Below are 27,244 nucleotides of genomic sequence, written 5' to 3'. Positions count from 1 at the left end.
TGGTTATCTCAATAATATTCTTTATAACAAGAGCATCACACATTGCTCCTAACTAGTACTTCTCTTCAGTCTCCTTTGTTTGGAACAGCTCTTCGGTCTCCTTGAGTTTCATGACCTCAACACACAATCATGTGTCACTTATTCTGTAAGGATCTCTGAATTTGAGTTTGATGTTTCCTCGCGGTTGGATTCAAGTCTTGCTTCTTTGGCAGAAATCACAAAAGTGATGCTTTCTTCTCGCTGCATCCTATTAGGTTGTGTGTTTTACTTTGCCCACTTGATGAAGGTGATGACTGCCAGGTTTCCCCGCTGTCAAGTTATTCTCTTCTGCTCTGTAATTAGTAAGTACCAGGGGGAGGAGTGCTTTCACACTATGTATCAATTTCAATCTTTCAACTTATTCATTTACTTACTCCTATTTAGATGGATTCATAATGTCCTATCTCATTGAATGGGTTATAAGGTGCTACTGTCATTTATTTTTATGCTTAAGTTATCTCTGATTTGGCCAGTAGACGCCGCTTCAAATTGATGGCTGTGTCCTTTAGACACGTCCTAACGTTCTGAGCCCTTCCTTGTTCCAGGTTTATTTTATATGTTCCCTGCTCCAGTTTAAGAATCAGCCATTTCTCTAAGAGGCCTGGCTCCCTGAAGGTGAAATTGGTATTCAGAAGACAAGATCTGAGTGCTAACTATGCTTATTGCTATTACAGTGTCACTGTTTCCAGGCCTTCTCAGTGGCCAGAGCAAGAAAATACATGCATGCATTTTCATACATGTGTATAAATGTGTACATATACACACATTTACAACCACAGGTACTTCTGTATTGATCTTTGGAAATTGAAAACTGTGAATTCGTGCCAGTATCTTTCATTTCCACCCAAGACCACAGACAGGGCTTTTCCCCTTTCACTTCTCCTATAGTGAGAAACCTAGCTTTCAATATCCTCCTTTATTTATTTAGAGACAGTGTCTCGCTCTGTTGCTCAGGCTGGAGTACAGTGGCTCAATATCAGCTCACTGCCACCTGCACCTCCTGAATCAAGTGATTCTGGTGCCTCAGTCTCCCAAGTGGCTGGGACTACAGGTCATGCTAATTTTTCTTTTAGTAGAGATGGGGTTTTACCATATTGCCCAGTCTGGTCCCGAACTCCTGGCCTCAAGCAATCCAACTGCCTCGGCCTCCCAGAATGCTGGGATTACAGGCGTGAGCCACCACACCCAGCCGCCTCCTTTATTTATTATTTCATCTATTCTCCTAAATGTAACCACCCGCCTCTAATACCCCCCTCCATTCCTCTCCAGCACGGATCAGTCCCTCTCCTGACTTAGGCTATAACTGCCCATGCTAAGCCACCTTCTCCCTGCTTGGGTCAGGCACCCTGCCCTGGAAAACTGCTGCTCCCCACCACTGCAGATGCCCACCTTACCCCTGCCTCACTGCATGGCTTCAGGACTGACTTCTTCAAGAAGTCAAAGGGCTTCACCGACTTTTAAATAAAGGACTCCTTTAATGTCTGTCATCCTTTGTGTCCAGAGGATGCTAATGTACGAGTTTCCAATTTAAAATGAATCAAAGACTACAGTGCAGCAGACTCAAAGTTGAGTGCCTTTCTTTTTTTTAAGCGATAAAAACACATTCTAATTATATACAGAATGTCTACTAAAGTCCTCAGGGAAATTACACATTAACTAGTTGAAGCCAATTTGGGGGAAAGAAAGCAATTTTCAAAAAGCCATCAGAAAGATCGGTTTATGCCCCATGATTTATTTAAACTGATTTCTCTAACTGAAGGCTGAACATTTCAGAACTGCAATCAAACAATTTCTACCTGGCCAGCATCTGTTTCCAGGTCCCTTATTAGAAAACCCTCAGGGTTCTATTTAAAATTTAAAAAGAACCACAAAGAGATAGAAGAGAGGAAGAGGGACAGATTTTTCACTTTTGAGACAAGAAAATATGTGGGAGGTTTTTGCAAACCTTAAATACAGCCTGCTACAGTCATTAGACAAAAGTAATTTTCCGATTTCAGTGTGGCTCTTATACAGCCGTACCTTGCTTCAGTATGCCTTGCTTCACTGCACTCTGCAGATACTGCATTTTTCATTTGTTTTTACAAATGGAGGGTTTGTGGCAACACTGCATGGAGCAAATCTACTGACGCCATGTTTCCAACAACATGTACTCACTTTGTGTCTCTGTGTCACATTTTGGTAATTCTCAAAATACTTCAAACTTTTTCATTATTATTATATTTCTATGATCTGTGATCAGTAATCTCTGATGTGACTTTTGTAACTGTTTTGGAGTGCCCAAAGCTCGTTCACATAAGATGGCATACTTCTTAAGTGTTGTGTGTGCTCTGAGTGCTTCCCGGCCCAGTTGTTCCCAACTCTCTGCCTCTCCTCGGGCCTTCCTATTCCCTGGGGACATAATCCAGGCCAATGAATAAGCCAGCAATGGCCTCTAAGTGTTCAAGTGAAAGAAGAGTTGCATGTCACTCACTTGAAGTCAAAAGCTAGAAATTATGAATCTTAGGAAGAAGGCGGGTCAAAAGCCGAGACAGGCTAAAAGTTAGACCTCTTGTGCCAAACAGTCAGTCAAGCTGTGAATGCAAAGGAAAAGTTACTAAAGGAAATTAAAGCACTACTCCAGTGAATATCCAAATGATAAGAAAGCAAAACAGCCTTATTGCTGATGGGAGAAAGTGTGAGTGGTCTGGAGAGATCAAATCAGTCACAACATTCCCTTAAGCCAAAGTCTAATTCAGCGCAAGGCCCTAACTAACTCTCTTTGATTCTGTGAAGGCTAAGAAAGGTGAGGAAGCTGCATAAGAAAAGTTGAAAGCTAGCAGAGGTTGGTTCGTGACATTTAAAAAAAGTCAATTCCATAATGTAAAAGTGCAAGGTAAAATAGCAAGTGCTGACACAAAAGCCGCAATAAGTTATCCAGAAGATCTAACTAAGATAATTGATCAAAGTGGCTATACTAAACAACAGACTTTCAATTTACATAAAACAGCCTTCTATTGGAGGTAGATCCCATTTAGGACTTCCATAGCTACAGAGGAGAAGTCAATGGCTGGCTTCAGTGCTTCAAAGAATAGGCTGACTTGCTTGTTAAGGGCTAATGCAGCAGATGATTTTAAGCTGAAGCCAATGCTCACTTACCATTCCAAAAATCTTGGGCATGGTGGCACATGCCTGTAGTTCCAGCTACTCGAGAGGCTAAGGTGGGAGGACTGCTTGAGCCCAGGAGTTCAAGGCTGCAGTAAGCCATGACTGCCACTGCACTCCAGCCTGGGTGGCAGAGTGAGACCCTAACTCAAAATAAACAAAAAAACCTCACATTTCACAAGGCTACAGTTGCTACAGATAGTGATTCCTCTGGCAGATCTGGGTAAAGTAAATTGAAAACCTTCTGAAAAGGATTCACCATCTTAGACGCCATTAAGAACATTCGTGATTCATGGGGGGAGGTCAAAATATCAACTTTAACAGGAGTTTGGAAGAAGTGGGTTCCAACACTCATGAATAATTTTGAGGGGTTCAAGACTTCAATGGAGGAAGTCACTGCAGATGTGGTGGAAATAGCCAGAGAACTAAGATTGGAAATGGAGCCTGCTGCAATCTCACGATCACACTTGAATGGATGAGGAGCTGCTTATTATGGATGAACCAAGAAAGTGGTTTCTTGAGATGGAATCTGCTCTTGGTGAAGAGACTGTGAACACTGTTGAAATAACAAGGAAGGGCTTAGAATATTGAATAAACTTGGTTGACAAAGTGGCAACAGGGTTTGAGAGGACTGACCCCAATGTTGAAGAAGTTCTGCTATGGGTAAAATGCTATCAAACAGCACTGCACACAATAGAGAAATCTTTCGTGAAAGGAAGAATCAGTTGATGCAGCGAACTTCATTGTTGTCTTATTTTAAAAACTGCTACAACCACCCCAACCTTCAGCAATCCCCACCCTAAATCAGTCAGTAGACATCAACACTAAGGCAAGGCCTTCTACCAGCAAAAAGATTACAACTCACCTAAGGCTCAGACAAACATTAGCATTTTCAGCAATAAAGTATGTTCTGATTAAGGTATGCACATGACTTTTTTAGACATAATGCTATTGCACACTTTATAGTATAAACAAAGCTTTTATATGCACTAGGAAACCAAAATGTTTCTGTGACTTGCTTTATTGTGATATTCACTTTGTTGCTGTCTGGAACCACACCTGTGATATCTCCGAGGTATGCCTGTACTTCTTTTATGCCTCCAACAAAGGCTCTGGGTAGAAAGAAGATCCTTTTGATATATAATATCATGGTACTATAATTTTAAAACTAGCTTTCAGACAAACGTATCCACTCAGGCACAGGTACCGTGAACCCCAAAAGCAGGAGATGTTTCACACTACCTCAGTGACGCCACCTTTACCACTACTCAGTCACTCACTCAATTTACTGGACATATACTACATACTAGGTGACTTTCTAACCCAGCGCTACTCCAAGTGTGGTCCATGGAACAGAACCAGACCATGGACTGTCTGTTACTAGTCTGCTACAAGGTAAGTACAAAAGTGAAGAGTAAGCATCAAGAAACATTTATAGCAATCTGACATTGCCATTTAATCAGTGGTCTCATTTCGCTGGACAGAGCATAGACAAGCTCAGGAGTTGTCAGACTACTGTGGTGAGTTACTGTGGCTGTAGTCCAGGCATCCCAGACCTTGAATGCCATGCTGTTTAGCCTTTGTAAGACACGGAAGCAAGGGAGTGATAAAATCACACGTACATTTTAGTCAGATGCCTTGTGCCTAAAGACGAGGAAAGGACAAGAAGGAGGGCGTTGAATGAACTACACTGTGAAGGGTCACATCATTATTTCCCTCAAGGTCTTTTGCACAAAGTAATTGGCACAGGGCAGCTAACGATGTGGCAGGAGACAAGGCTATACTTTGCTGTCTAAATGAGAACAATTCCCATCTGACCAATTTTAATGTGTATTTTAGTCGAGGCCTCTGCTGAGAAACAGGAACTAAGGTAGCAGCAAAAATCTCTTCTTCCTTTACTTGGGTACCTGTTAAGTCCACTTGGGATAGTGAAGGAGAAATCTACATTCCTCTCCCAGGTCAAAGAGATTGAGGTAAAATGGCTCAAAATGTGCCAGCCTCATCAGTTTATTAAGAGACAAAATGGGCAAGAGCACAGATTTTGGACCAACAGCCTGCTTGGGCTGAAACCCCAGCTACGCAGCCTGTGGGACTGTGAGACCTTGGGTGAGTGGCCAAGCCTCCTGAGCCTCAATTTCCTCATTTGTAAAATGAGGGAGGAATCAGTACCTGCCTCATGAGGGTTTGTTGTGGGCTAATAAAGTGACTAGCATGGTGCCTGGCACACACTGAGTGCCCCATAGCACTAGCTATGGCATTTTGTGAAGAAGTTCAAATATGGTAAGTTGCATAGGGTAAGTGCTCTACAAACTTTAACTGCTATTATTAGTAGTACTATTATTAAGAAACACCAATGAAAGCAATACTTACAATCTTTTCTTATCCACCACTCTTTTAACTCGGATGGCTCTCTGTTCTGAGTAAAGTTTACAGACTCCTGTTGCAGGGGAAAATACCAGAAGAAAGACTGCTTAAAACAGCTTCTCAGGCAAAGGCATCATTAAATATAATGAGACACTACAGTCTTCAGCTAGCAAAGCTAAATTCTGCATCACATCTATTGTGAAATGCCACATTTGACCTTTAAAAGAAAATGAAATACTTTTTAAGTAATCTTCAATGAAATCCAAAACAGCAGTCCTGTGTTCCTTCACTTGCTGGGAATGTATCTCCTTGTGAGCTGTAACAGAAAAGGACAATGTTCAGGTCTTCGCATTCAATTATCCTAAAGAGCAATTCATCAGCTTCCTCACAACACTTTCTTTATTGAGAGTATTTTTTAAAACACAGCTATAAAACAAGTCTTGTGTCAAGACACTACATTTTTAGAAGAGTAAGATTTATTAGGCTTCACAAGAGTGAAAGATTAAACCTGTAGAAAAACTATAGTCAAATAATTTATGGTTTATCAGAACACTTAAGGATAGTATTTGATGCAGCCACTTCTTGAATGCTGACCCCCATCTGTGTTAACAGCATCCAATGCTCAAGCTGACCTTCAGGGAACATGTTTAAATAATTGAAATCACACACTCCTCCCTGCCTGACCCTGTGCTGCTTTTCAGCCTTTGGTGCCCCATCCTCTCCCCCAGGCCACTCACATTCTGAGGGTCCCTTAGACAATGAGTCAAACTTTCCGTCTCCAGGAAACCTTCTATGACTCCTAGCCACACAGATGCCTTTCTCCTGGGATCCACCACACAGAAATGTGCTAAAAGGCCTTACCAGACCTAAAGTCTGTGCCACTGGTTTTGGTAAGACAGTGACCACTGACTGAGAGATTGACTGCCTACTGTGTGCAGGTGCTCTGCTAGCACTTTACATATGTACTGCTAGTAACTAAAATAGCAATTCCGAGTTTTCTCATTTCACACATGAAGAAATTAAGGTTCAGAGGCAATAAATAGCCCAAGGTTAGATGGTTTCACATGTAAATGTAGGTGTTGTTAATATTCCTGTGTATTTTTTAGGTCTCTCAATGAATATATATGCCCTTAAGGGTAGAGGGTATGATTTCTGTCTTTACTATAGGGCTGCCTAACCCAAGATTCATGTGGGGGACTCAGGAGCTCTGTGAAATTGCATATAGAATTTTGTGTATATACATTTTTCTGGCAAGAATGCCTATTGCTTCCATCAGAGTCTCCAAGTGGTCCATCAGCATTCTAATAAAAACCTCCCAAACAGAAGTCTGTGTTGTGAGCACAACAGCATCTGGCAGCTTTGAACTCTACTTACTATTTAATGTACTCTGTATATGCCTAAGCAAATTAAAAAAGAATCAAGAAAGAGGCGTGACTTGGGAAGCCATCTCATTGTCTCAGTGAGAATTAAACATCAATGAAAGTAAGATAATAAGCACCCTAGTGCCAGATATGGTTCTAAGCATGCTGTAAGAATTTAACTTAATTCTCATAACAACTCTAGAGATACATCCCCTAATTGTCTGCATTTCATAGACAAAAAACAAGGCCCAGGGAGATTAAGTGACTTGCAGAGGGCTATATGACTCGGACCGGTGGAGTTGGGGTACCACCTAGGCAGTCCTGGATCCAGAGCCTTCCTAACCTTGAAGGTTTGATAGGAAAGTTTACTTGAATATTACAAGTAGAGAGCTTAAGTACCCCGGGCTGCTGTCAACCCCTATCCCACTAAATGCCACACAGAACAGAGGCACACATAAGCATACACACATACACACCCACACACATACAATTTGCCACACAGAACAGACGCGCACGTGGCGTGCACGCGTGCGCGCGCACACACACACACAATTTGTCTTCACTGTCCCTGGCCCCTAGGTAAAGTTTTGGTTCTGTTTGGAGAGGTCCTTTCCATCTCCCTGCTCCCATTGGTTTAACTTGAAAGATGCAGCCTTTTCAGTACTTTTAACAGCTTTGGTTAAAACACTGATAAGAAAGAAAAGATTTTAATGTTCTGAAACCTAAATCAACATAAGAAGAGAGAATTTTAACCGGCCACACCATATGAATTCTGTTTAACTACCTGCTATATTCATGGTTGCCCGTTTGAATCTTTCAGAGCACTTTACCTTCTGTTCGTAGTTGTTGAATTGCTTCTGAACAGGTCCTCATGAATATCTGGGCATCCTGGTCTATCTGGTCTCGTTCTGTGTCTGTCATCCTCCCGTATTCAGACATGGTATGGCTAAAAAAAGACAGCAAAGGAAAGGGCAGCAGCAAATGATAACATAATATAGTCTGAGTGGGATGGGAAGAGAAGAAAAGGCCTCCCTCATCAAGTGACATTTAAGCTGAGACTTGAAGGGTGAGAAGGAACAGGCCAGGTGAAAAGGTGAGAGAACCATCTAGATAGATAGATAGTAGAATTAACACATATGAAGAGTGTGTGGTAGAAAACCCACCGGAATAGACCCAACTGACGTAAGCCAGATGGGGAAAGGGAGAGAGAGAAGGAGCGTGGAGTGAGGGCTGCAGCATAAGCTGGGCTATGAAGAATGTAGGCTCTGCTTTGAGAGCAATGGGGCAGCTACTGAGGGGTCTCACACCACACAATGACCGAATCAGAGGGTGGAGGGTGTTCCCGAAACATTTCAGGCACACTCCCACCTCAGGACCTTTCCATGTGTTGGTTGTCTCCTCCTCTGGAATGTTCTTTCCTCAGATAGCTGCATCAATGGATCCCTTACTTCTTTTAGGTGTTTACTCTATGTTGCCCTCTGAATGAGGCCTTCCCTAATCCTTCTTTACAAACTGTCCCTTCCCTGACATCTTCTATCCCACTTCCCTTCTTCCTTCCCCACAAAGATACTTATCCCACTCTAACATTCCATATATTTTACGTAATCATTTCTTTTCTTGCCTGTCTCTCCCCCTTGTAAAAATGTAAGTTCCACAAAGGCAAGGACTTCTGTTTGTTCACTGCTGTATCCCCATCATCAAGAGCAATGCCTAGCATTTTTAGTAGGCTGATCAATTAATAAATCAGTAATCAAATACTTTTGAATGAACTGAACAAATGAATGAGTTGGAGAATGTGCTTGATACACAGCTACGATTGTGCTGTCTAGTAAGTTCCTCCTGAACCAATTTTTTCCCCCACCTCAAGACGGGTAGGCATCGCTGTCCCAAAGCCTTCTCTAGGAAACTTCAGGCACAAACAAACAGGGAATACATCCATCCTGAGGACAGGCCCTTCTAAAAAAGAAAGGGGTGAGATGAGCACAGAGTCCTCACTCCCAATCACCTGATAAGCATCCCCTCCTCCCTTGGAGTCACCCCTGCCCCACGACCCCCACCCCACTTCCACATTTTCTGAGGGAGAGTTGAAAAGGAAACCCCATAGCCTCCAGCCTCCTAGGGAATAGACGATCCTCTCTCCATGGAACTTGGAGAGTGACATGGAATTAGTTCCTTATTCCAATGCTCCTTAGGATCTTGTTCTGTTAGTCACTTAGGCTTGGGATGGTAACCATGAGAAAATGAACTCCGTCCAAGGGAAGACCCAACAGTGAGACAAAAGCGCCAAGCCAGCAAGCTCAATCCCCTCTCCCCAACCCCAGCCCACCCCCAATCCCAGATGAATGGCTCCCCTCTGGGGAGGAGCCAGAGTAACAAGCAGAGGGGCCAAAGCCTCAGGTTCATCCCTACTAGGAACCTTCTCATCGGAAATAGAGGCTAACGGGGTCAGGGACAAATGAATCAGAAAGGTACCAACTTAGTGAATATGTACCCTGCAGACAGAAGAGACCTAGAAATGACTAGTTCCAAGAACATTAGATTAACATCCTCCTACTCTATATTTTGATTTAATGGAAACTCAACTCAGTGAAATTGAAAAGGTCTAAAGGTTAATTTGATAAAACTGATTATTCAATTAAAAGGTAATGTTCCTTTAGGAAACATTATATATATACATTAACCTTCTAAACTGAAAATTGACAGTATGGTTATTCTATTAGTAAGAACAACAGAAACCAAGAAAGTTTTTTCTCCCAGATTGTTTTGTTGCCAGGGTATTGTGGAAAAGGTCCATCTACCAGAAGTGGAGACATTATTTTTAATTAAAATCACTCAGAGATCTAGCCAGAGGCTATCTAGGTTACATGCTGTTCTGCTCTAGTAAAATGTCATTATTAAAAAAAATTAAATGGGTCAATAAAGTCTGAGTTCTACATTCTGGAAAAAATTACAGCTTCCTAATTGTGTCAAACTAACAAAGCCTCATAGGTCTGAAGGCAATATTTCTACACATATTCTTTCAATTCCATGATCATACTCCACATAAAATGTTCCTAGGAGCAGGCCAAGGCCTGCACATTGCATTGGGAGGGCAGAAGAGTGAAAAAGAAAGGCTTTAAGCTGTCTACTACCTTCGGGAGGGAGAACTTGATGAGAGATAATAAGGGTGGCCTTTCTTCATCTGGACAGAACCTGGGCTACCGGGGGGATTGCTTATTCCCTAATCCTCATGTTTCTGTGGGAACCAACTTCCCCGAATGACACCTTGCTTCCTCCCAGAGCCTCCTCCCTCTGGCCCCCCGGCAGAAAGCATGGGGTGTGCATTACTCCTCACAGCTTTCTCTCCTCTCTTTTGCCTACTTAGAGACAGCAGAGGTTCTGCTCTGTTCCTCTCTCTCCTATGTTGCAAAGGGGCCTGTCCCTGCTGTCTGTGCTCCAGGGGCTGCGACTGCTCAGTGGCACTAATGGCTGAGTGAGTGTCTAATTCAGGAGCAGAGTATCAGCAAGGCCACCCGCCTGCAAACCTAAGCTTTGTCTACCGACCTAGATTTTACCAATGATAAAGGGTCTCCACTGTGTTGATCTGACTCCTGCCTCTGTTTCTTTCTTTCTTTCTGCCTCCTCCCAACTCTCTGGCAGAAAACAGAGGTGGGTTTTGTCTTGTTCAATAACCAATACCCTTCAACCCCCAGGAACCGCATCATAGGTCAAATGGGGTTCCAATTCAATTATCATTCACCAAGAGACTTCTGTGTGTCAGGAACTCTCATACCCATCTAATTTAATCCTCACAAGAACATTATCCACATTTTATAAAAAAGAAAACTAGCACAAAGGTGAGTTATAGTCATTCACATGATAAATACATGGCAGGATCGGGATTGGAACTTAGGTGTGACTGACCCCAAAGCCCATGCTCTTTCACAGGGACCAAAACAGGGGGTGGAGTAGAATTCAGTATGCATGAGTTGGCAATGAACAACTGGCTTTGGGAAAATGAGTAAAAGACTGAGTTTCTAGCTAAGCACCATGTCATATGCCTACAGTCCCAACTACTCAGGAGGCTGAGGATCACGTGAGCTCAGGATTTTGAAGCTAACCTGGGCAACACTGCAAAACCACCTTTAAAAAAAAAGACTGAGTTTCTAGAATGAGGCGATGGACCTAACAAGATGAAGACTGCCTCGGGGACAACAGTTCAATCTCCTGAAGTTATCTGCCTGTAAGTGGCAGAGCTGGCACTGGCCCCCAGGGAACCTGATCCTCAGTCCTAGCATTTGCTGCCCTTGTAGCTGGGAAAGGGGAAGGCTTAGGCCCTCTTTACTGTACTGAGACGAGAGTCCATGCTGCGGTAGTCTGGGAACACCGAAAAACAGTGTGCAGGAGCCTCCTTTTGCTGTTTGAGTATAATAACTGCCTTAACATCACTATTACATTGAAAGCTTAAAACAACTACAAAGTTCCAGAAGAACACCTGGATGCCACTGTGTTGTTCTTTTCACATTGCATTTCAATCATACTGTCTGCTTTGAACCTCTCCACTGCTACCTGAGTGATTATCCCTCCCACTACCGGCTTTGCAAAACTTTTCTGAAAAGCGCCAGAGAGTAAACATGTTAGACTTTGTGGGCCTTGTAGCCCATCATAGCTACTCAACTCTGCTGTTGTAGCATAAAAGCAGCCCTAGACAATATGTAGACAAATGAATGTGGCTGTGTGCCACTAAAACTTTATTATGGACACTGAAATTTGAATTTCATATAATGTTCACATGTGATAAAATATCGTGACTATTTTTCCCAACATTAAAATATGTAACTACATTTAAATGTATATTTAAAAATGTAGATTTGGCCTGTGGCTGTATTTGCTGACCTCTGGTACTGGAGAAAGACACTGAGTTTCACAGATTCATATGGTTCGTAAGGAGTGGTGTGAATCGAACCAGCACTCAAAGCATTTACTTTGCTGGATGTCTTTTCAAGGAAAAGGGAAGTTAAAAAGGGATTTCTATAAAAGATATTTACAACCACTTCGTCAGCCTAAGTTGTCAGATACTAAAGAAAGAAGCTACAAATTGAGAGCTTTATACAAGTTTTGTAACATTTTACAAAATCCCTGTAGCTTCCATTTTCACAGCCTATCAAATTAGTATTTGATACACATACACACCTTTAGAAATAAAAATGACACTACGATCTAGTGTTAACCAACTATTTTAACTGAGAACTTAAAAATAAGGTTTTCTTGGTACTATGCATCAGAATACTTATATAATTAGTTTAGTATATTCCAAAATAATGCAAATGAAATGCATTTAAAAAGCATAAAATTGCCTATGTATGTTAAGTGTAAGCAGACAAAGCATCAAGGATTATTTAAAATTCAACTGGGGTATAATTATTTTTCTCTGTTGGAGAATTTATAGGACATATTTCCATTTTTGCGTATATTGACAAAGTTAAAAAAAAGCAGGATTTATTTTATATTCTCTATCTTTGTGACAGGAAGGCTTCTGAAATACAACCACTCCTTGTTTCATAAAGATGAAATCCTAAAAAGATGCTCCTAATGATGTTACCTTATCTGTCAAATCCAACTTTTTCATTAATTTACATAACACATTTGAAGATGAGTCCTACGGTAAAATGCCATCCTAAAGCCAGTGCAAATGGAGCTAGGGGAAGAGACAGAGACAAGACACCCGTGCTGCCACTGCCTGTGGAGAGCTGGAGTCTATTCCAGAAATTGTTTTAGAAGTGTTGGTTAGAATGTTTCTTTTCTCTTTCTTTCCGAATGGCATTTTTGATGACTTGCATCATTCCTTCATCTGCTCGCTAAATATTTAGTGCGTGAGAAACTATCTTTTTCATCTCTGCATGTTTCACAATAGGGCAGACGCTGTCCACAGGGTGTACGCATGTGCTAACCCCTTTGCATTTGAATTCCCTTCCTTCCTTCTTGCTTTACCTAGGTAACTCTACTCCTTCAGAGCTCTTCTCAAATGTCACTTCTTCAAGGATACTTTCTCTGACAAGGCTAAATTCCTCAAAAGCTACCTGTTCACATTAGTTTCAAAGAACTTCTTGATTTCTGCCTTAAGTTCATTATTTACCCAAGAGTCATTCAGGAACAGGTTGTTCGATTTCCATGTAGTTGTATTCCTGTGGGGTCAGTGGTGACATCCCTCTTAACATTTCTGACTGTGTTTATTTGAATCTTCTCTGTTTTCTTCTTTATTAGTCTAGATAACAGTCTATCTCATTAATGTTTTCCAAAAACCTGGATTTTTCCAAAAAAATGGCTCCTGGATTCATTGATTTTTTTGAAGGGTTTTTTTTTTTTTTTTTTGCATCTCTATCTCCTTCAGTTCAGCTCTGATCTTGGTTATTTCTTGTCTTCTGCTAGCTTTGGGGTTAGTTTGCTCTTAGCTCTCTAGTTCTTTTAGTTTTGATGTTAGGTTGTTAACTTGAGATCTTTTTAGCTTTTGATGTGGGCATTTAGTGCTATAAATTTCCCTTTTAACACTGCGTTAGCTGCATCCCAGCGATTCTGGTATGTTGGTATCTTTGTTCTGTTGGTGGGAGCATAAATTAGTTCAACCACTGTGGAAGACAGTGTGGCCATTCCTCAAAGACCTAGAGGCAGAAATACCATTTGACCCAGAAATCCCATTACTGGGTGTCTACCCAAAGGGATATAAATCATTCTATTATAAAGATACATGCACAAGTACTTATATGTTCATCACTGCATTATTTACAATAGCAAAGACATGTAATCAACCTAAATGCCCATCAATGAATGACAGGCTAGATTACGAAAATGTGGAACATATACACCATAGAATACTATGCAGCCATAAAAACGAATGAGATCGTGTCCTTTGCAGGGACATGGATGGAGCTGGAATCCATTATCCTCAGCAAACTAACCTAAGAACAGAAAACCAAATACCACATGTTCCCACTTATAAATGGGAGCTGAATTATGAGAATGCATGGACACGAGGCGGTGGGGAACAATACAAACTGGGGCCTGTTGGAGGGTGGGGGGTGGGAGAAGGGAGAGCATCAGGAAGAATAGCTAATGGATGCTGGGTTTAATACCTAGGTGATGGGATGATCTGTGCAGCAAACCACCATGGCACACATTTACCTATGTAACAAACCTGCACATCCTACTCATGTACCCCAGAACTTAAAAGCTGGAAAAATAAAAGGCTACCTGTACTCTGTTTTTGCAGTACCTGTCATATCTGCAATGTTACCTGTTGGCATGAATACTTTAGCAGCTCCATGAAGGCAGGGACAAACATGTTTGTGTTCGTTCACTATTTTATACTCCACGCCTGGCATAGTCTGTGGCACATGGTAGGCACTCAATAAATAACTGCAGAATGAATAAACTGATGAATTAATCAAATTGATCAAATCATGGCACTATAAACATGCAGAGATGAGTAGGACAGTTTTTCACCTCAAGGAATGCGGTAGAGGTGATTATGAACAAATAACTCTTCTACCAGGCACATGTCAGAAGTACCATAAGAAAAGCACAGAAAAAGAGCTGTCAGTATTCAGAGGCAGGAGAGATGGCTTTCAGATAGGAAGGCAGGGCCAGGGCAGGCTCTACCAAGAAGGTGGTGGTGAGAAATGGGTCTCTCAGGATGGAAGCATGTGAACATGTGACATGTGTGGATCGGAGCGAAGAGCAACCAGCCATGATGACAGTGTGAGTAGAGGCCTGGAGGCAGAACACATATTAACTCTGAATGCAGCTGCAGGGCACGTGAAGGAAAGGGGTAGGATGGAAAAGTGGGTGAGGGTAATGAAAAGTCTTGCTTATCTAAGAAGTATGGATGGGCCACATCCTGCAGGCAGAAAAGGGATTTGAAGAGGGAAGCGTGTGATTCCATCTACAACGATAAGGACTACACCTGTGCCTTCCAGACAGACCAGGAGAGGAAGGGCCAAAGAGCAGGGAGTTGAGAACAAAGATCAGGCAAGTGACAAAGGCTGTACTGAAGCACTCTAGAGCGGATGGGAGGAGTGGGCAGCATGCATGGGAACGGTGCTGCTCACAGGTGCTGGGCGAGCAGGACAGTGGCAATGGGGACTGGGAGAAGCCTGTGCTAATGACATGCATTTTGGAACAACTGTAATCGCCTGACAGGTTCATCTTGCCCACTGCCCAGATAGAGCCGATTTATCAAGACAGGGGAACTACAATAGAAAAAGAGTTAAATATACATAGAGCTGTCTAAAAGGGAGACTGGGGTTTTATTATTACTCAAATCAGCCTCCCTGAAGATTCGGAGGCTGGGTTTTTAACGCTAGTTTGGTGGGCAGGGGGCTAGGGAATGGGGAATGCTGATTGGTCGGATTAAGGATGAAATCCTAGGGAGTCGAAGCTGTCCTCTTGCACAGAGTCAGTTTCTGGGTGGGGGCCATAAGACCAGATGAGTCAGTGTCCTGGTCTGCATAGTGCCAGCTGATCCATCAAAATGTGGGGTCTGAAAATATCTCAAACATCAATCTTAGGTTTCACAGCAGTAATGCTATCTATAGGAGCAATTGGGGAGGTTAGTGGTCTTCCGGCTTCTGGCTACATGACTCCTGAGCCATAATTTCTAATCTCGTGGGTAATTTGTTGGTTTTACAAAAGTGGCCTTGTTCTCAAGCAAGAAGGGGGTTTGTTTCCAGGAGGGGCTGTTATCGTGTTTGTTTCAAAGTTAAAACTATAAATTAACTTCCTCCCAAAGTCAGTTTGGCCTACGACCGGTAATGATCAAGGGCATCTGGGAGGTTAAAGGCAAGACAGAGTTGATTAGGTTAGATCTCGTTTGCTGTCATAATTTTCTCACTGTTACAACCTTTGCAAAGGTGGTTTCATTACTGGCATACTGGTGAGAGAGGAAGCCACAGTAGGTAGTAAGAATGTGTGGTGGGGAAGGGCAAGGATTCCATGGCCTGCCCTGGCTCAGAGGCTCACCAGCTGTGATCTTCAGGTTATGTCATCACTACGCTTTCATTGCCTGCCTGCCACACAGGCTTAACAGCAGTACCTCCCTCACAGGGTTGATGTGAGGACCAAATGAGATAAAATATGACTAATTGGTGCTTATCAGAGTACCTAATACAGAATAAACATTCAGGATGGAAACATAAGGTGGGCATGGGTGGGGGATGGGTGGGAGGGTAGCTAGGTAGGTAGAACTTTTTTTCCTAAGCAAAGTAGAGACAAATAAAAGAAAAGGGCCTGAAACAGAGCCCTGGAGTTCTTAGGGGATAGATGAAGGACAAAGAGGCAAAAATGAGTGGTGAGAGAAGCCAAAAAATACTGCAGTGGAAGTCAAGGAAATAGGAAATTTCAAGAAACTGATGATGGTCAACAGGATCAAAAACTGTGGCAAAGTAGAAGAGCTGAGAAAAAACCATCAAGGCACTTAACACCATTCTCATTAGAGAAGGACATGCTTCAAGTACAGTGACTTGCCATTTCACATTTATCACCGGAATTGGACAGGATAGCCTGAAAGCACACTTTAAAACTTTTTATTCCTTTTTCTCTTTTCTCCCTAGTCTCAAGATGTAATCCTAAGGCTTATTGCAGAAACCCTTTTTTTCCTCCTTAGTCTTAGAATACAGCCTTGAAACATACTTTCTCTGAAACACCACACATGCATATTTACCTAACTGTATGTATCTAATTATGTGCTTACCTGGAAGTTCCAGGGGCTAACTTGAGATAGACTGAGCATGGAGATCTAACTGCAAAATTCCAGAGATTACCTCAAGGCGGGTAGGCTACAACCTGGCCATTGCTGACATGTCGCCAGCCTGAGATGACAGGTACCAGCAGAAAGAGACACACAGACCTAGTACTCAGCACCGCTCCTGCCTTCCCACTGCTTGCTCTGGAAATAAAGTCACCTTCCTTTTGTCCTTGTTATTGGCTTTGCAAGCAGTGAGTAGCAGAGCCTGTGCTCGGTTACATTATCACGGTTAAAATCGAAAAGCCTATTTACACCAAATGCTGGCAAGGATAGGCAGCAATTATAACTCTCATGCATTGCTACAAGGAATGAAAAACCACTTTGGGAAACTGCTTGGTAGTTTATTTTAATGCTAAGCATGCACCTACCATTTGTATGACCCAATAATTTCACCCTTAGGTATTTATTCAAAGGAAATAAATCAGTATGTCCACAAAGAGACTTGTGGAAGATGCTACTCACAAAGGCTTTATTCCTACTAGTCTCAAAGTGGAAACAGTCCAGTATTCTCTATTAGATAAATGGATAAGCAAACTGTGGTAACTTCACACAATGGAATATTACAAATAATAAAGCAACAAAAAGGAACAAACTACTGGTATACACAACATGCAAGAACTTCAAAAACATGTGGAGTAAAAGAAGGTAGACACACCAGAGTGTGTACCATACAAGTCTATTTATATTCCCCTTAAGGAAAAGCCACTGGATTTGGTGATTAGGAAGTCACAGAGGAGCATTAGGAGAAAAATTTCAGAAAAATGATGGAAACCAAGCCATATGGTTGGCGCGGAGTAAAAGGTGAGGAAGCAGAGGTCACGTCAACTGCAGTCTGTAGCCCAAGTCTACCCTGCAGGCATGGCTCCCTGTGGTCTGAGAACTAAGAATGGTTAAAGGTTTTTAAAGGTTGTAAAAAAACAAAACAAAACAATATGCGACAGAAACCATACGTGGCCCACAGAGCCTAAACTATACTATCTGGCTCTTACAGAAAGTTGGCTGATCCCTGATTAGACTTTCTCCCTGTGTTTGGCACTGACGTGAAATGAAGTGAGAGTGCCTGTGGCTTAAGGAGCAAGCAAGGTCAAACGTACAAGCTAAAAGGAAGAACCAGATGACCAAAAATAGCTGGGAATCATGAATATAGCAGTACCTGAGAGGCGGTGTGAGTGATGAGACAAAGGATGCACTCACACCACATGTATAAACTAAAGGGAAGAAGAGAGCCAGATGATGAAAACTGGCCAGGAATCATGAATACAGCAGTACCTGAGAGGCGGTGTGAGTGATGAGATAAAGGATGCGCTCACACTGCTTCTCAGGCACCGCTGCACTCATGATTCCCAGCTATTTTTGGTCATCTGGCTCTTTTCTTCCCTTTAGTTTATACACATGTAGGACAGTATCCTTAAAAACAAAGAGAGGGGTTTCTCTATGACAGGTGGAAAGAACACGATGAGGTGAGGAGGGAACTGAGAGATCCTATCAGAGGTTCCAAACTTCACAGAGGAGTAGGCTTTGATGTCACCTCAATGGGGCCTGTCCTGACTACTCTGTGTAAGAATCACGAGCTTTCCCAGCACTCCCGATCCTTGTTACCTTGGTTCCACTCTTCCTTTTCTTTCTGTAGGACCTATGACCTAATGTACTATACATGTAGTGCTTGTCTTTGCCAGCCCACGAGAATGCAAGCGCCACGAGGGCAGGAATACTTGTATTTTATTCCCCGATGTGCCCTAAGCATCTAGAATTCAATAAACCTGTGACGAACCAGGAAGTTTAATCTGGAGTGAGGGGTCAAGCTGGAGCAGGGGATCTCAATGTCAGCACCTCCTCAGTTTGGGGCTGGGTAAGTCCCTGTTGTGGAGAGTTGTCCAGAGTTTTGCACATTCCTGGTCTCTACCCACTAAATGCTTGCAGCACTCCTCTTGGGACAAACAAAAATTTCTCCAGACATTGCAAATGTCCCCTGGGGTGCAAAATCACCACACTTGAGAACTGCTGTGCTAGTCATGGACTTCAGGACTAGGAGGAAATAATTCATTCAACAAGTATTTACTGAGTGCCAAATATGGGTGAGGAACTACGGAAACATGATGGAAACCTGACAAGGTCCTTGACCTCATGACATGTACAGCCTGGTGACGTAAACTATAATTATTAAATAATTACAAATTGTGTTTAGTTACTGAAGAAAATATACAGGGTGGAGAAACTAACAGAAGTGACCTATTTTATAAAGGGTAGTGAGAGAAGGCCTCTCGGAAGAGGGAGTATTAAGTTGAGCCTTTAAGTTTGAAAAGGAAACCACCATGGGAAGAGAAGGAACAGCACACGCCCAGGCCCTGCACCAGGAAAGGGCATGGCACCTTCAAGGAAGGCTGGCATGGCTGGAGCACCATGGTGGGAAGGCGGTGTTTGAAATGAGGCCAGGGGCTAGGTCAGGAGCAGGGAGACCGCAGTGTAGAGGCTGGTATTAATCCTAATTGCAACGTGGTATTCATGGTGGGTTTACTCAGGTGGCGACATAATCCAATTAAAGTTTAAAAAAGACTCTGGCTACTGAGTAGAAACTGGACCTAGCCACCAGAAGGAATGTCACCATGAGTAACATTAGGGGATGAACAGAAGGATTCATCAAAAGTGCCCTAAGAAATGAAGGCTATGCCAAAGTGAGTGTGTAGCTGCCTCTAGCAGGTGTCAAAAGCCCGGGAGAAGGACAAAAGAAGAAAATGGCCATCAGGACTGAGGACTGGGAATTGGTGAGGGAGTCATGACCCAGCGACATGAGGGTAAGGACTGAAATGTGCTCATGAGAACGTCACCAAAACAGCAAAACTGGTGTCACAGACTGGGACAGCAAGAGATGGGCAAAAATAGCTTAGCAGAGGCTTGAAAACTTTGTTCTTCCACAGGTTCAGGGCATACAAATACATGTGTCCCCAACTTCAAATATAGCTCTGTAAGTATTTATGGAGTTTCATTTGACAGGAGATAATGGTATATATAGAGATACAAATAGACTGGAAGATATACTGTGATTTCATGACTTTGAGGACATGCAGTACTGCAGAGTCTTTTGCTTTGAGGAGATTTTTCCACTGCCAAACTGGTCTTCCTCATTACAACTCTGAGTTATTAACAAAAAGGTGAGGGCAAAAAGCACAAAAGAAACATAGGCATAGAAAAGAGCACAGTCACCAAAGTCCTAGTAAAAAAATATGTACTTACCTATAAGCATTAATATAATCTTTCCTGTGTTCCAGAAGAAAATCTCTCAGTTTGCCAATGTGAGAAATCTAAAATTAAAAAAGAAAGCCAACAGTTTATATAGATAGATATGTTACACTCATGTAATGAATTTTCAATCAATAGAGAATAAAATACAAATTGCAGAAAGATTCTGAAGCTACAAACTGAGCACCGTTGGTTTTAGACTCTCCTACAGTCACAAATTAGTTACCATTCCTGGGCCTCAGTCTCTCATCGATGGTTCCTTCTACCTCTGACTGTTAGGACCTATGACACTACAAGTAGGTGATTCCTAAGTAACTTAAAGATGAAATGAGATAATGCATGTCTAGTAATTACATACCATGCATTCAATAAAGGTTAATTCCTTTTCTTTTCTTATAGCTAAAATTGTACAGCAAGTATTCCTTCTTCCAAGTGTCCTAAGGGACAGTTCTAAAGCTGAAGCTGTTGGGTTTGTAAATAGGGTCCATGCAGAGCAGCAGAGTTAAAGCAAAGATTCAGGGGTAACAATTTATCCCCACATAGCAAATATCTGTCTTTCCTCTGGGCTATTTCCATGGATGAAGAAAAAGAACTCAAACGTACAGGAACAAAGCGTTGTGTTTGTGATGGCTGTTTCTAGTATAATAAAAAACCTATTCTAAAGCACCTGTCAGGTACTGTGCATGGAACTAGCAATTCACAAATAAATAAAAAGTGGTGGGAAGAAAGCTCAGACCACAGTCAATGGGGACAAACATGTTTCCAGAGGGAGAATGACTACTAGCCAGTGACCTGCTGATCCTCTGACGACATCTTACTTCAGCTTCCGATTCACACACTTTGCACTCGTTTTAAACACGTGGCCCCAGCCTTGCAAGGTCTGCTGAACTTTCGTCTCTTCCGTGGAAATTTTTCTGTCAAGGCCAATCCAGGCTAATTTTCACTTTGCTCTGATCTTAAAAGGACTTCTGCACACTACCCTCTTGGCACTCAATTATTCATGGCCATGTACTCTGACCTAACTTGTAAATACACACTTCTTTGTCAGTGGCAGAACTATGCATGGAGGAGCTGCTCAGCTTCCCCTACAGTTGTAAGCACAAGAAGCAGCACAGGGGTGATCAATAAACACTGTGGAATGAATATATGCCTAAATACAAAATAGCAATGATCACAAAAGAAACATCCATGGTTTGTCTGGAGATATGTCAGTTTGGGTTCAGCTAAATTTCCCACATAGTCTAGACTCTTATTATAAATGTGATTCAGAAAAATACCCTAAGGCATTGTAAGCAAACAAATCAAAGAAAAACAATTAAGTATGGTCACAATATTCATTTATTTCACAGATAGCAAATCAGGACTGAGAGACTGTCCACCATCCCTGACATTGCTCAACACTTTCACGTACTTGGGCTATTTCTCTTCCCAACAACCCTGCTGTGCTATGATTCCTACTGTTCTCATTAACCATTTGGGAAAAGCTAAGTGACTAGTCCAAGGTTACATGTTTAGTATGTGAGCTTGGTTTCAAAAGCTCAGGACTAAGTCCAAATTCAGCGTTTCCCAGTGTACCACTGCTGCCTGCCTTACAATCCCTGTTCTTGCTTTCCACTTAGGCTGCATCAGGAAATCTGACTTTTTTTTTTTTTTTTTTCCTTTTTATGAGACAGAGTCTTGCTCTGTCACCCAGGGCTGGAGTGCAGTGGCGCGATCTCGACTCACTGCAAGCTCCACCTCCTGGGTTCATGCCATTCTCCTGCCTCAGCCTCCGGAGTAGCTGGGACTACAGGCACACGCCACCATGCCCGGCTAATTTTTTTGTATTTTTAATAGAGACGGGGTTTCACCATGTTAGCCAGGATGGTCCCAATCTCCTGACCTCGCGATCCGCCTGCCTCGGCCTCCCAAAGTGCTGGGATTACAGGCGTGAGCCACCGCGCCTAGTCAGAAATCTGACTTTTAAGTCTGTTGGGAAAAAAAATTAAGAGATACGCAAGCAAGGGGTTAATTGCATCACATACAAGATTTTACCAAGCTACTCTTCTGTTTTAAAACCTTCAATGGTTTCTATCTCCTTACCTCCTCCCCTGCCTACCAGGGGTCAAAAACTCAACTGCTTCCAGGGGCCAGGTGAACAGTATAAATGAGCAAAGCAAGGGAAATGGGTAGGTAGAATATACTTGACAGTGGTGAATTCTGGTTTCAAAATACACTGCAGTTAAAGGAAGCAGCTCTGCAGACTGATTTGTCAAAGGGCAGCCAATGAGTCATCTCAGTGTCTAAACAATGGGAAAAAGTCCAAACTCCCAAATGCAGCACACAAGGCCCTTCATAACTCAGCCTTGAAAGTCCCTGCCGCACACCCTGCACCACTCCAGCCTCCATCCCGCAACACTTCAGCCTCCAAGTCCCAGGCCTTCCCCTCACTTGCATATTCATATGGTTCTCCCTTTCCCTGGAATGCCCAACCCATCATTCTCTCCCAGGCAAATTCTTCCTCCTCGTTCAAGATTCTCTTTTCCTCCTCATACTCACCCTACACTCCCAGCTGCAGTCAGATCTCATTCCCGCATAAAATGCTACAAGTGCATCTACTTCAGCAGCTGCTCCTTCATGATAACAATGACTAGTTCATAGACGGATTTGCCTTCACCAGACTGCAAGCTCGGAGAGGGCAGAGAGTCCTCTCTCTTTCCCCAGAGCTTGTCAGGCACAGTTCCCGGCACAAAGCAGACTCTCAAAAACTTTTACTAAATATTGAATAAATAGTGGGTGCTGAATAATCCCAGAAGGATTATACCTCCTATGGTAGGCAGAATAATGGTTTTCCAGCTTCCCCAGTCCCATCCCCCTGTAAGATGTCCAACTCCTAATCGCTGGAATCTGTGACTACATGGTGTTACATGACAACAGGGAATTAATGCAGCAGATGAGTAAGGCTGCCTTAAAGTAGAGAGATTATCCTGGATTATCTGGGTAGGCCCAATGTAATCACAAGGCTCGGTAGATGTGGAAGTGGGAGGCAGAGGGAGAATGAGAGTAAGGCAGTGTGAGAAAGACTCATTCCAATGTTGCTGGTTTTGCAGATGGGGAAAGGAAGCCAAGGAATGTGGGCAGCCTCTAGAAGCTGGAAAGGGCAGGGCAATGGGCCTTCCTTAGAGCCTCCAGAAAAGAACACAGTCCTGCCAATACCTTGATTTTAGCTCAGGGAGTCCCATTTTGGACACCTGACCTATAGAACTATAAGACAATAAATCTGTGTTGTTGTAAGCCACAAGTTTGAGGCAATTTGTTACAGCAGCAATGAGAAACGAACACACCAGCAGCAATGAGAAACTAAGAGCCTTACTATCCACAACAGGTTTTCCTTTTTTTTTTTTTTTTTTTTTAGAAGTCATAAAGTTTTCCATACAAAGTTTTGAAAAGTCCAGAGGAATCTACTATACAGGTTAGATCCAGCTGCCCACTCCTACTTTTAGTTAGTTCTATTCTACAAGGGAGGGATGGTGCCTGGGGATGAGTGCCAGGAGCAAGCAAACCCCACAGGAATCCACAAGCACATACTTATTATACAAGAGGTTGCAGTTAGTCTAACAAATGTGATCCCAACTTCATATGCTCTGTAATGGGAAACTTCTATGAAATAAGGTTATTAAAACTGAGTGCAGCTGGTTCAGGATTAAATGGAATTCTTGACAAGAGGTATGTTAAGTAATTACTGACTAAATAACATCAGCATAATAACTCAATACTTAACAGGAACACAATGTATGATATTTTAAATGCTAAGAATGAAAAAATAAAGGAACATTAAGATTTCTTTAGAAATTCGAGAGCTCTGAATTTTCAATTAATTTCTTTTAAAAAAAATGACAAATCAACAGCAAAGAAAAAAGTTCAATAGATCTTTGATTTATCTACATAGGCATACCTAAGTCCCCAAATAGCATAACACAATTATCTCTGTAGAGAATGATTTGACTGTTTAATCACATGACTACCATTAACTTTATAAAGACTCTTGGCCAAGCTTAATCTATTTACTGTTAGGCTTAGTCCTATTTTTCAGAATAAACTGGCAAAGAGAGCATATTATAGTGCATACAATTCTGACGTGCTTGTTACATTTTCACATTTTTAGAGAGGTTAAGTAGTTGTGCGCTTTGGATTTTTCTTTTTTGCAGATATGGGGTCTTGCTATGTTGCCTAGGCTGGTCTCAAATTCCTGGGCTCAAGTGATCCTCCCCCCTTGGCCTTCCAAAGCGCTGGGATTACAGGCATGAGCCACCATATCCGGCCTATGTTTTGGACTTTAAATGTTTCCATATGTAGTGCTAATTTTGGAAGAGTCACTTAATATGATAAAGCAGGAATAAGTATATACATAAAGAAAATGCCTCTTACTTCTAAAAAGAGAAAGGCCATTCTGGTGTAAACTTTGATAAGGAAATCAGAGTAAAATAAAAGTATATTTTAAGGATCTAAAACTAGTGTCAATTTCTAACAGTTTTGATCTCACTGAATGATGCGGGGAAAGGGCACAGGGAAAAAAGGGATCGTTGGTGAAGTCTCTGTGGGACCAAGTAGGTAACAAGATGCAAGGGCTAAAAACTGGGAGTGCTTTGGATGCTGAATCCATGTTTTGAGGCACCTCACAGGCCTGGACAGCAGGAGGAACACACCATTTTCACTGCTCTGTGTCTTTGTAACTGCTCTTCCTCTGCCTGGAAAGCCTTCCTTTATCCCAAACCCCATTCCATCTTTCAGGCTCTGCTTAAATGACACCTCCTCTACGCAGCCTTCGCTAATACCTCCCTCTATATTTTGTAGATAACTGTTTGCACTTTCCACATTACATTAGAAGTATTTATCTGTGATACCCACTAGACTTCAAGTAAGTTCCTTGAGGTTGGCATCTCTGTCTTGTTCATTTTTGTACACCCACTAGTGCCTAAATGTTGGAAAGGGGTAAAGGGGGGGAAAAGGGAGGAGGAGAAAAAAAGGAGATCCAACAGAAAAGGCTTCAAGATCTGATACATCCTGATGTACTAGGTGTATCAAAAAGGTATCAAATGTATCACACAGACTGCACCTAGATAACCGAGTGAGTTTTAAAAATGAAGAGAGACCCGAGTGAATTTTAAAAATGAAGAGAGACAAGCTAGAGGTCTGTGCAAATAAACAGTTCTCCTAGAAAAGTCAGTGAGGTGTGTTCAGAAGGTGCAGCATCACCATGTGAAATCTACTAAGACTGGGCAACCTAACAGCTTCACAAGATCATGTGTCCTCACAAGTGAACAGTCTTCCATCAGACTGATGGTCTACCACGGAAAAGAGTTTTCATCAGTGAGCTATGGTTTGATTACACCACCATATTAAATATGTCTCCACCAGAGAGGAAGGGTATGGACAAAGAATAGAGAATTCTGTATTTCTGACATAAACTGTAGTTTAAAACAAGAATTGAACTGTAGGTAAAAGAAAAAGGAAAGGAATGTAATATTTATTTAATGTCTCCTCTCTACTAATGTAAATGAGCTATTTCACTTAACTCTGATTACCTGTGGAAACAGATATTCTTAGTGGAAGGAAACCAAAGCTCAAGACTGACCGAGCTGGAACCAGAACCCTTAACCCTTAACCATTACGCTGAACTAGTATGGGCTCCCTCAGTACTGTTAAATTATGTTGGTGTTTTTTAGTTTCATTTGATGTTGAAGTCATTTTCATGTCCATTGTATATTGTTGTTATTTCACTAAAGAATCTCCTACTTAATATTTAGTGATATTAAGAAATAATAAATTTCATTTAGGTGTAATAATGATATTATGTATTAGGATTATGTTTTCATTTATCTTTCTGTTTTTAGAATCCTTATCTTTTAGAGATATACACTGAACAACTTACAAGTAAAATTATACAATGCCCAGGATTTGCTTCACAATAAGACAGGGGGAGGTAACAGATGCAACAGGATGAGTCCTCAGTTGCTCATGGCTGAAGGTGAGTACATGCTTACATGGGGCGTTCCTTGTGCTATTCTACTTTAGTATATATTTGAAATCTTCCATAATAACATGTTATTTAAAAAAATCTCGGGGCTTGGGCAGTGGCTCAAGCCTGTAATCCCAGCACTTTGGGAGGCTGAGGTGGGCGAGTCACTTGAGGTCAGGAGTTCAAGACCAGACTGGCCAACATGGTGAAACCCTGTCTCTATTAAAATACAAAAAAAAAAAAAAAAAAACTAGCCAGGCATGGTGACGCACATGCCTGTAATCCCAGTTACTTGGGAGGCTGAGGCAGGAGAATCGCTTGAACCCTGGAGGTAGAGGTTGTAGTGAGCCGAGATCACGCCACTACACTCCAGCCTGGTGACAGAGCAAGACTCGGTCTCAAAACAAAACAAAAAAAACCAAAACAAACTCATGTAGTACTTTCTTCTTTTTAACATTTTTAGTCATTTTGAGGTAGAGATTTTCTGCTACCAAACTAGGAACAATTCTTACTTAACAACTAAATCCCAACGATCTCTGGCTACTTTATTTCTAAGTACTTGCAATCTTTGCTTAAATTCCATTTAACAGGATCAGTGCCACTCAACAACAACAACAACAACAAAACTTTCACTGAGAACTCACTCCCAGTCAGGCGGAAGTCCAAAAGAGCTCTGCGTGTGCTACTCACCCACTTCTCCCAGCAATGCCCAGGAGGCAGTGACAGCATCATGGCTGCCCTATGGATGAGAAAACTGAGTCAGAGGGAAGATAAGAAATTTCCTCAGGGACATGTGGGTTGAAGCCTGGATCCAATCCAGCCAGTCTAAGTACCAGTCTTGAGTTCTTAACTGCCAAATTTACACAAAATCCTGGCAAGTCACAACTACAGTTTTCCAGTACTATATTTGCAAGGAAGCACCTGGGAACTGAGAAAAAGCCTCCATGTGGGCAATATCAACATCAACCTGTTCTTTTCTTTTTGTACTACATCTCCATTCAACATGCAGTACACGCTTGACTTTACCCAATCGTGACCACTACTTACAGAGCACCCTCCACGTGTGTGCCAGGTAGTGCATAAACTGCTTGATGTATGCTCTGTGGTTTCCACCCCTCTATAACGATCGTATGAATCAGATTACCTCCTCCTGCCCCACCTAGTAAACATGGAAACAAACCTATGCAAGGTCACGAGGCTAATAAATGGAAGAATTGGCATTGATCACAGACCTGTATGACTCACAGAGTTCATGTTATGTTTAGCTTAGTTAGGTCTGAATTTTTCTTCATAGAAATAAACTGAGCTTCATGAAAGTATTTGTGA

At 42.1% G+C, this 27,244-nt stretch overlaps 1 protein-coding gene across 5 annotated transcripts in view; it reads right to left on the bottom strand.

Annotated features, from left to right (window-relative positions):
* The window catches only part of STX18 (syntaxin 18), a 123,519-nt gene that overhangs the window by 36,699 nt on the left and 59,576 nt on the right, over positions 1–27,244 (bottom strand). For 3 of the 5 annotated variants that reach the window (XM_025384597.1, XM_025384596.1, XM_025384593.1), the window contains exons 2-5: positions 19,915–19,982; positions 7,736–7,851; positions 5,783–5,860; positions 5,551–5,617 (exon numbers count right to left, since the gene is read on the bottom strand). In XM_025384597.1, the coding sequence (XP_025240382.1) occupies positions 5,551–5,617; positions 5,783–5,860; positions 7,736–7,844 (254 nt within the window). In that variant the 5' untranslated portion in view covers positions 7,845–7,851; positions 19,915–19,982. Of the gene's footprint in view, positions 1–4,239; positions 4,293–5,550; positions 5,618–5,782; positions 5,861–7,735; positions 7,852–10,265; positions 10,333–19,914; positions 19,983–27,244 lie in introns of those variants that run through there. The other 2 variants (XM_025384595.1, XM_025384598.1) reach the window with 2 other exon arrangements.

The sequence above is a fragment of the Theropithecus gelada genome, chromosome 5, assembly GCF_003255815.1.
Source record: "Theropithecus gelada isolate Dixy chromosome 5, Tgel_1.0, whole genome shotgun sequence".
Classification (NCBI taxonomy): domain Eukaryota; kingdom Metazoa; phylum Chordata; class Mammalia; order Primates; family Cercopithecidae; genus Theropithecus; species Theropithecus gelada.
Note: the sequence above shows the minus strand (reverse complement) of the source record. Positions and strands in the feature narration are given on the sequence as shown.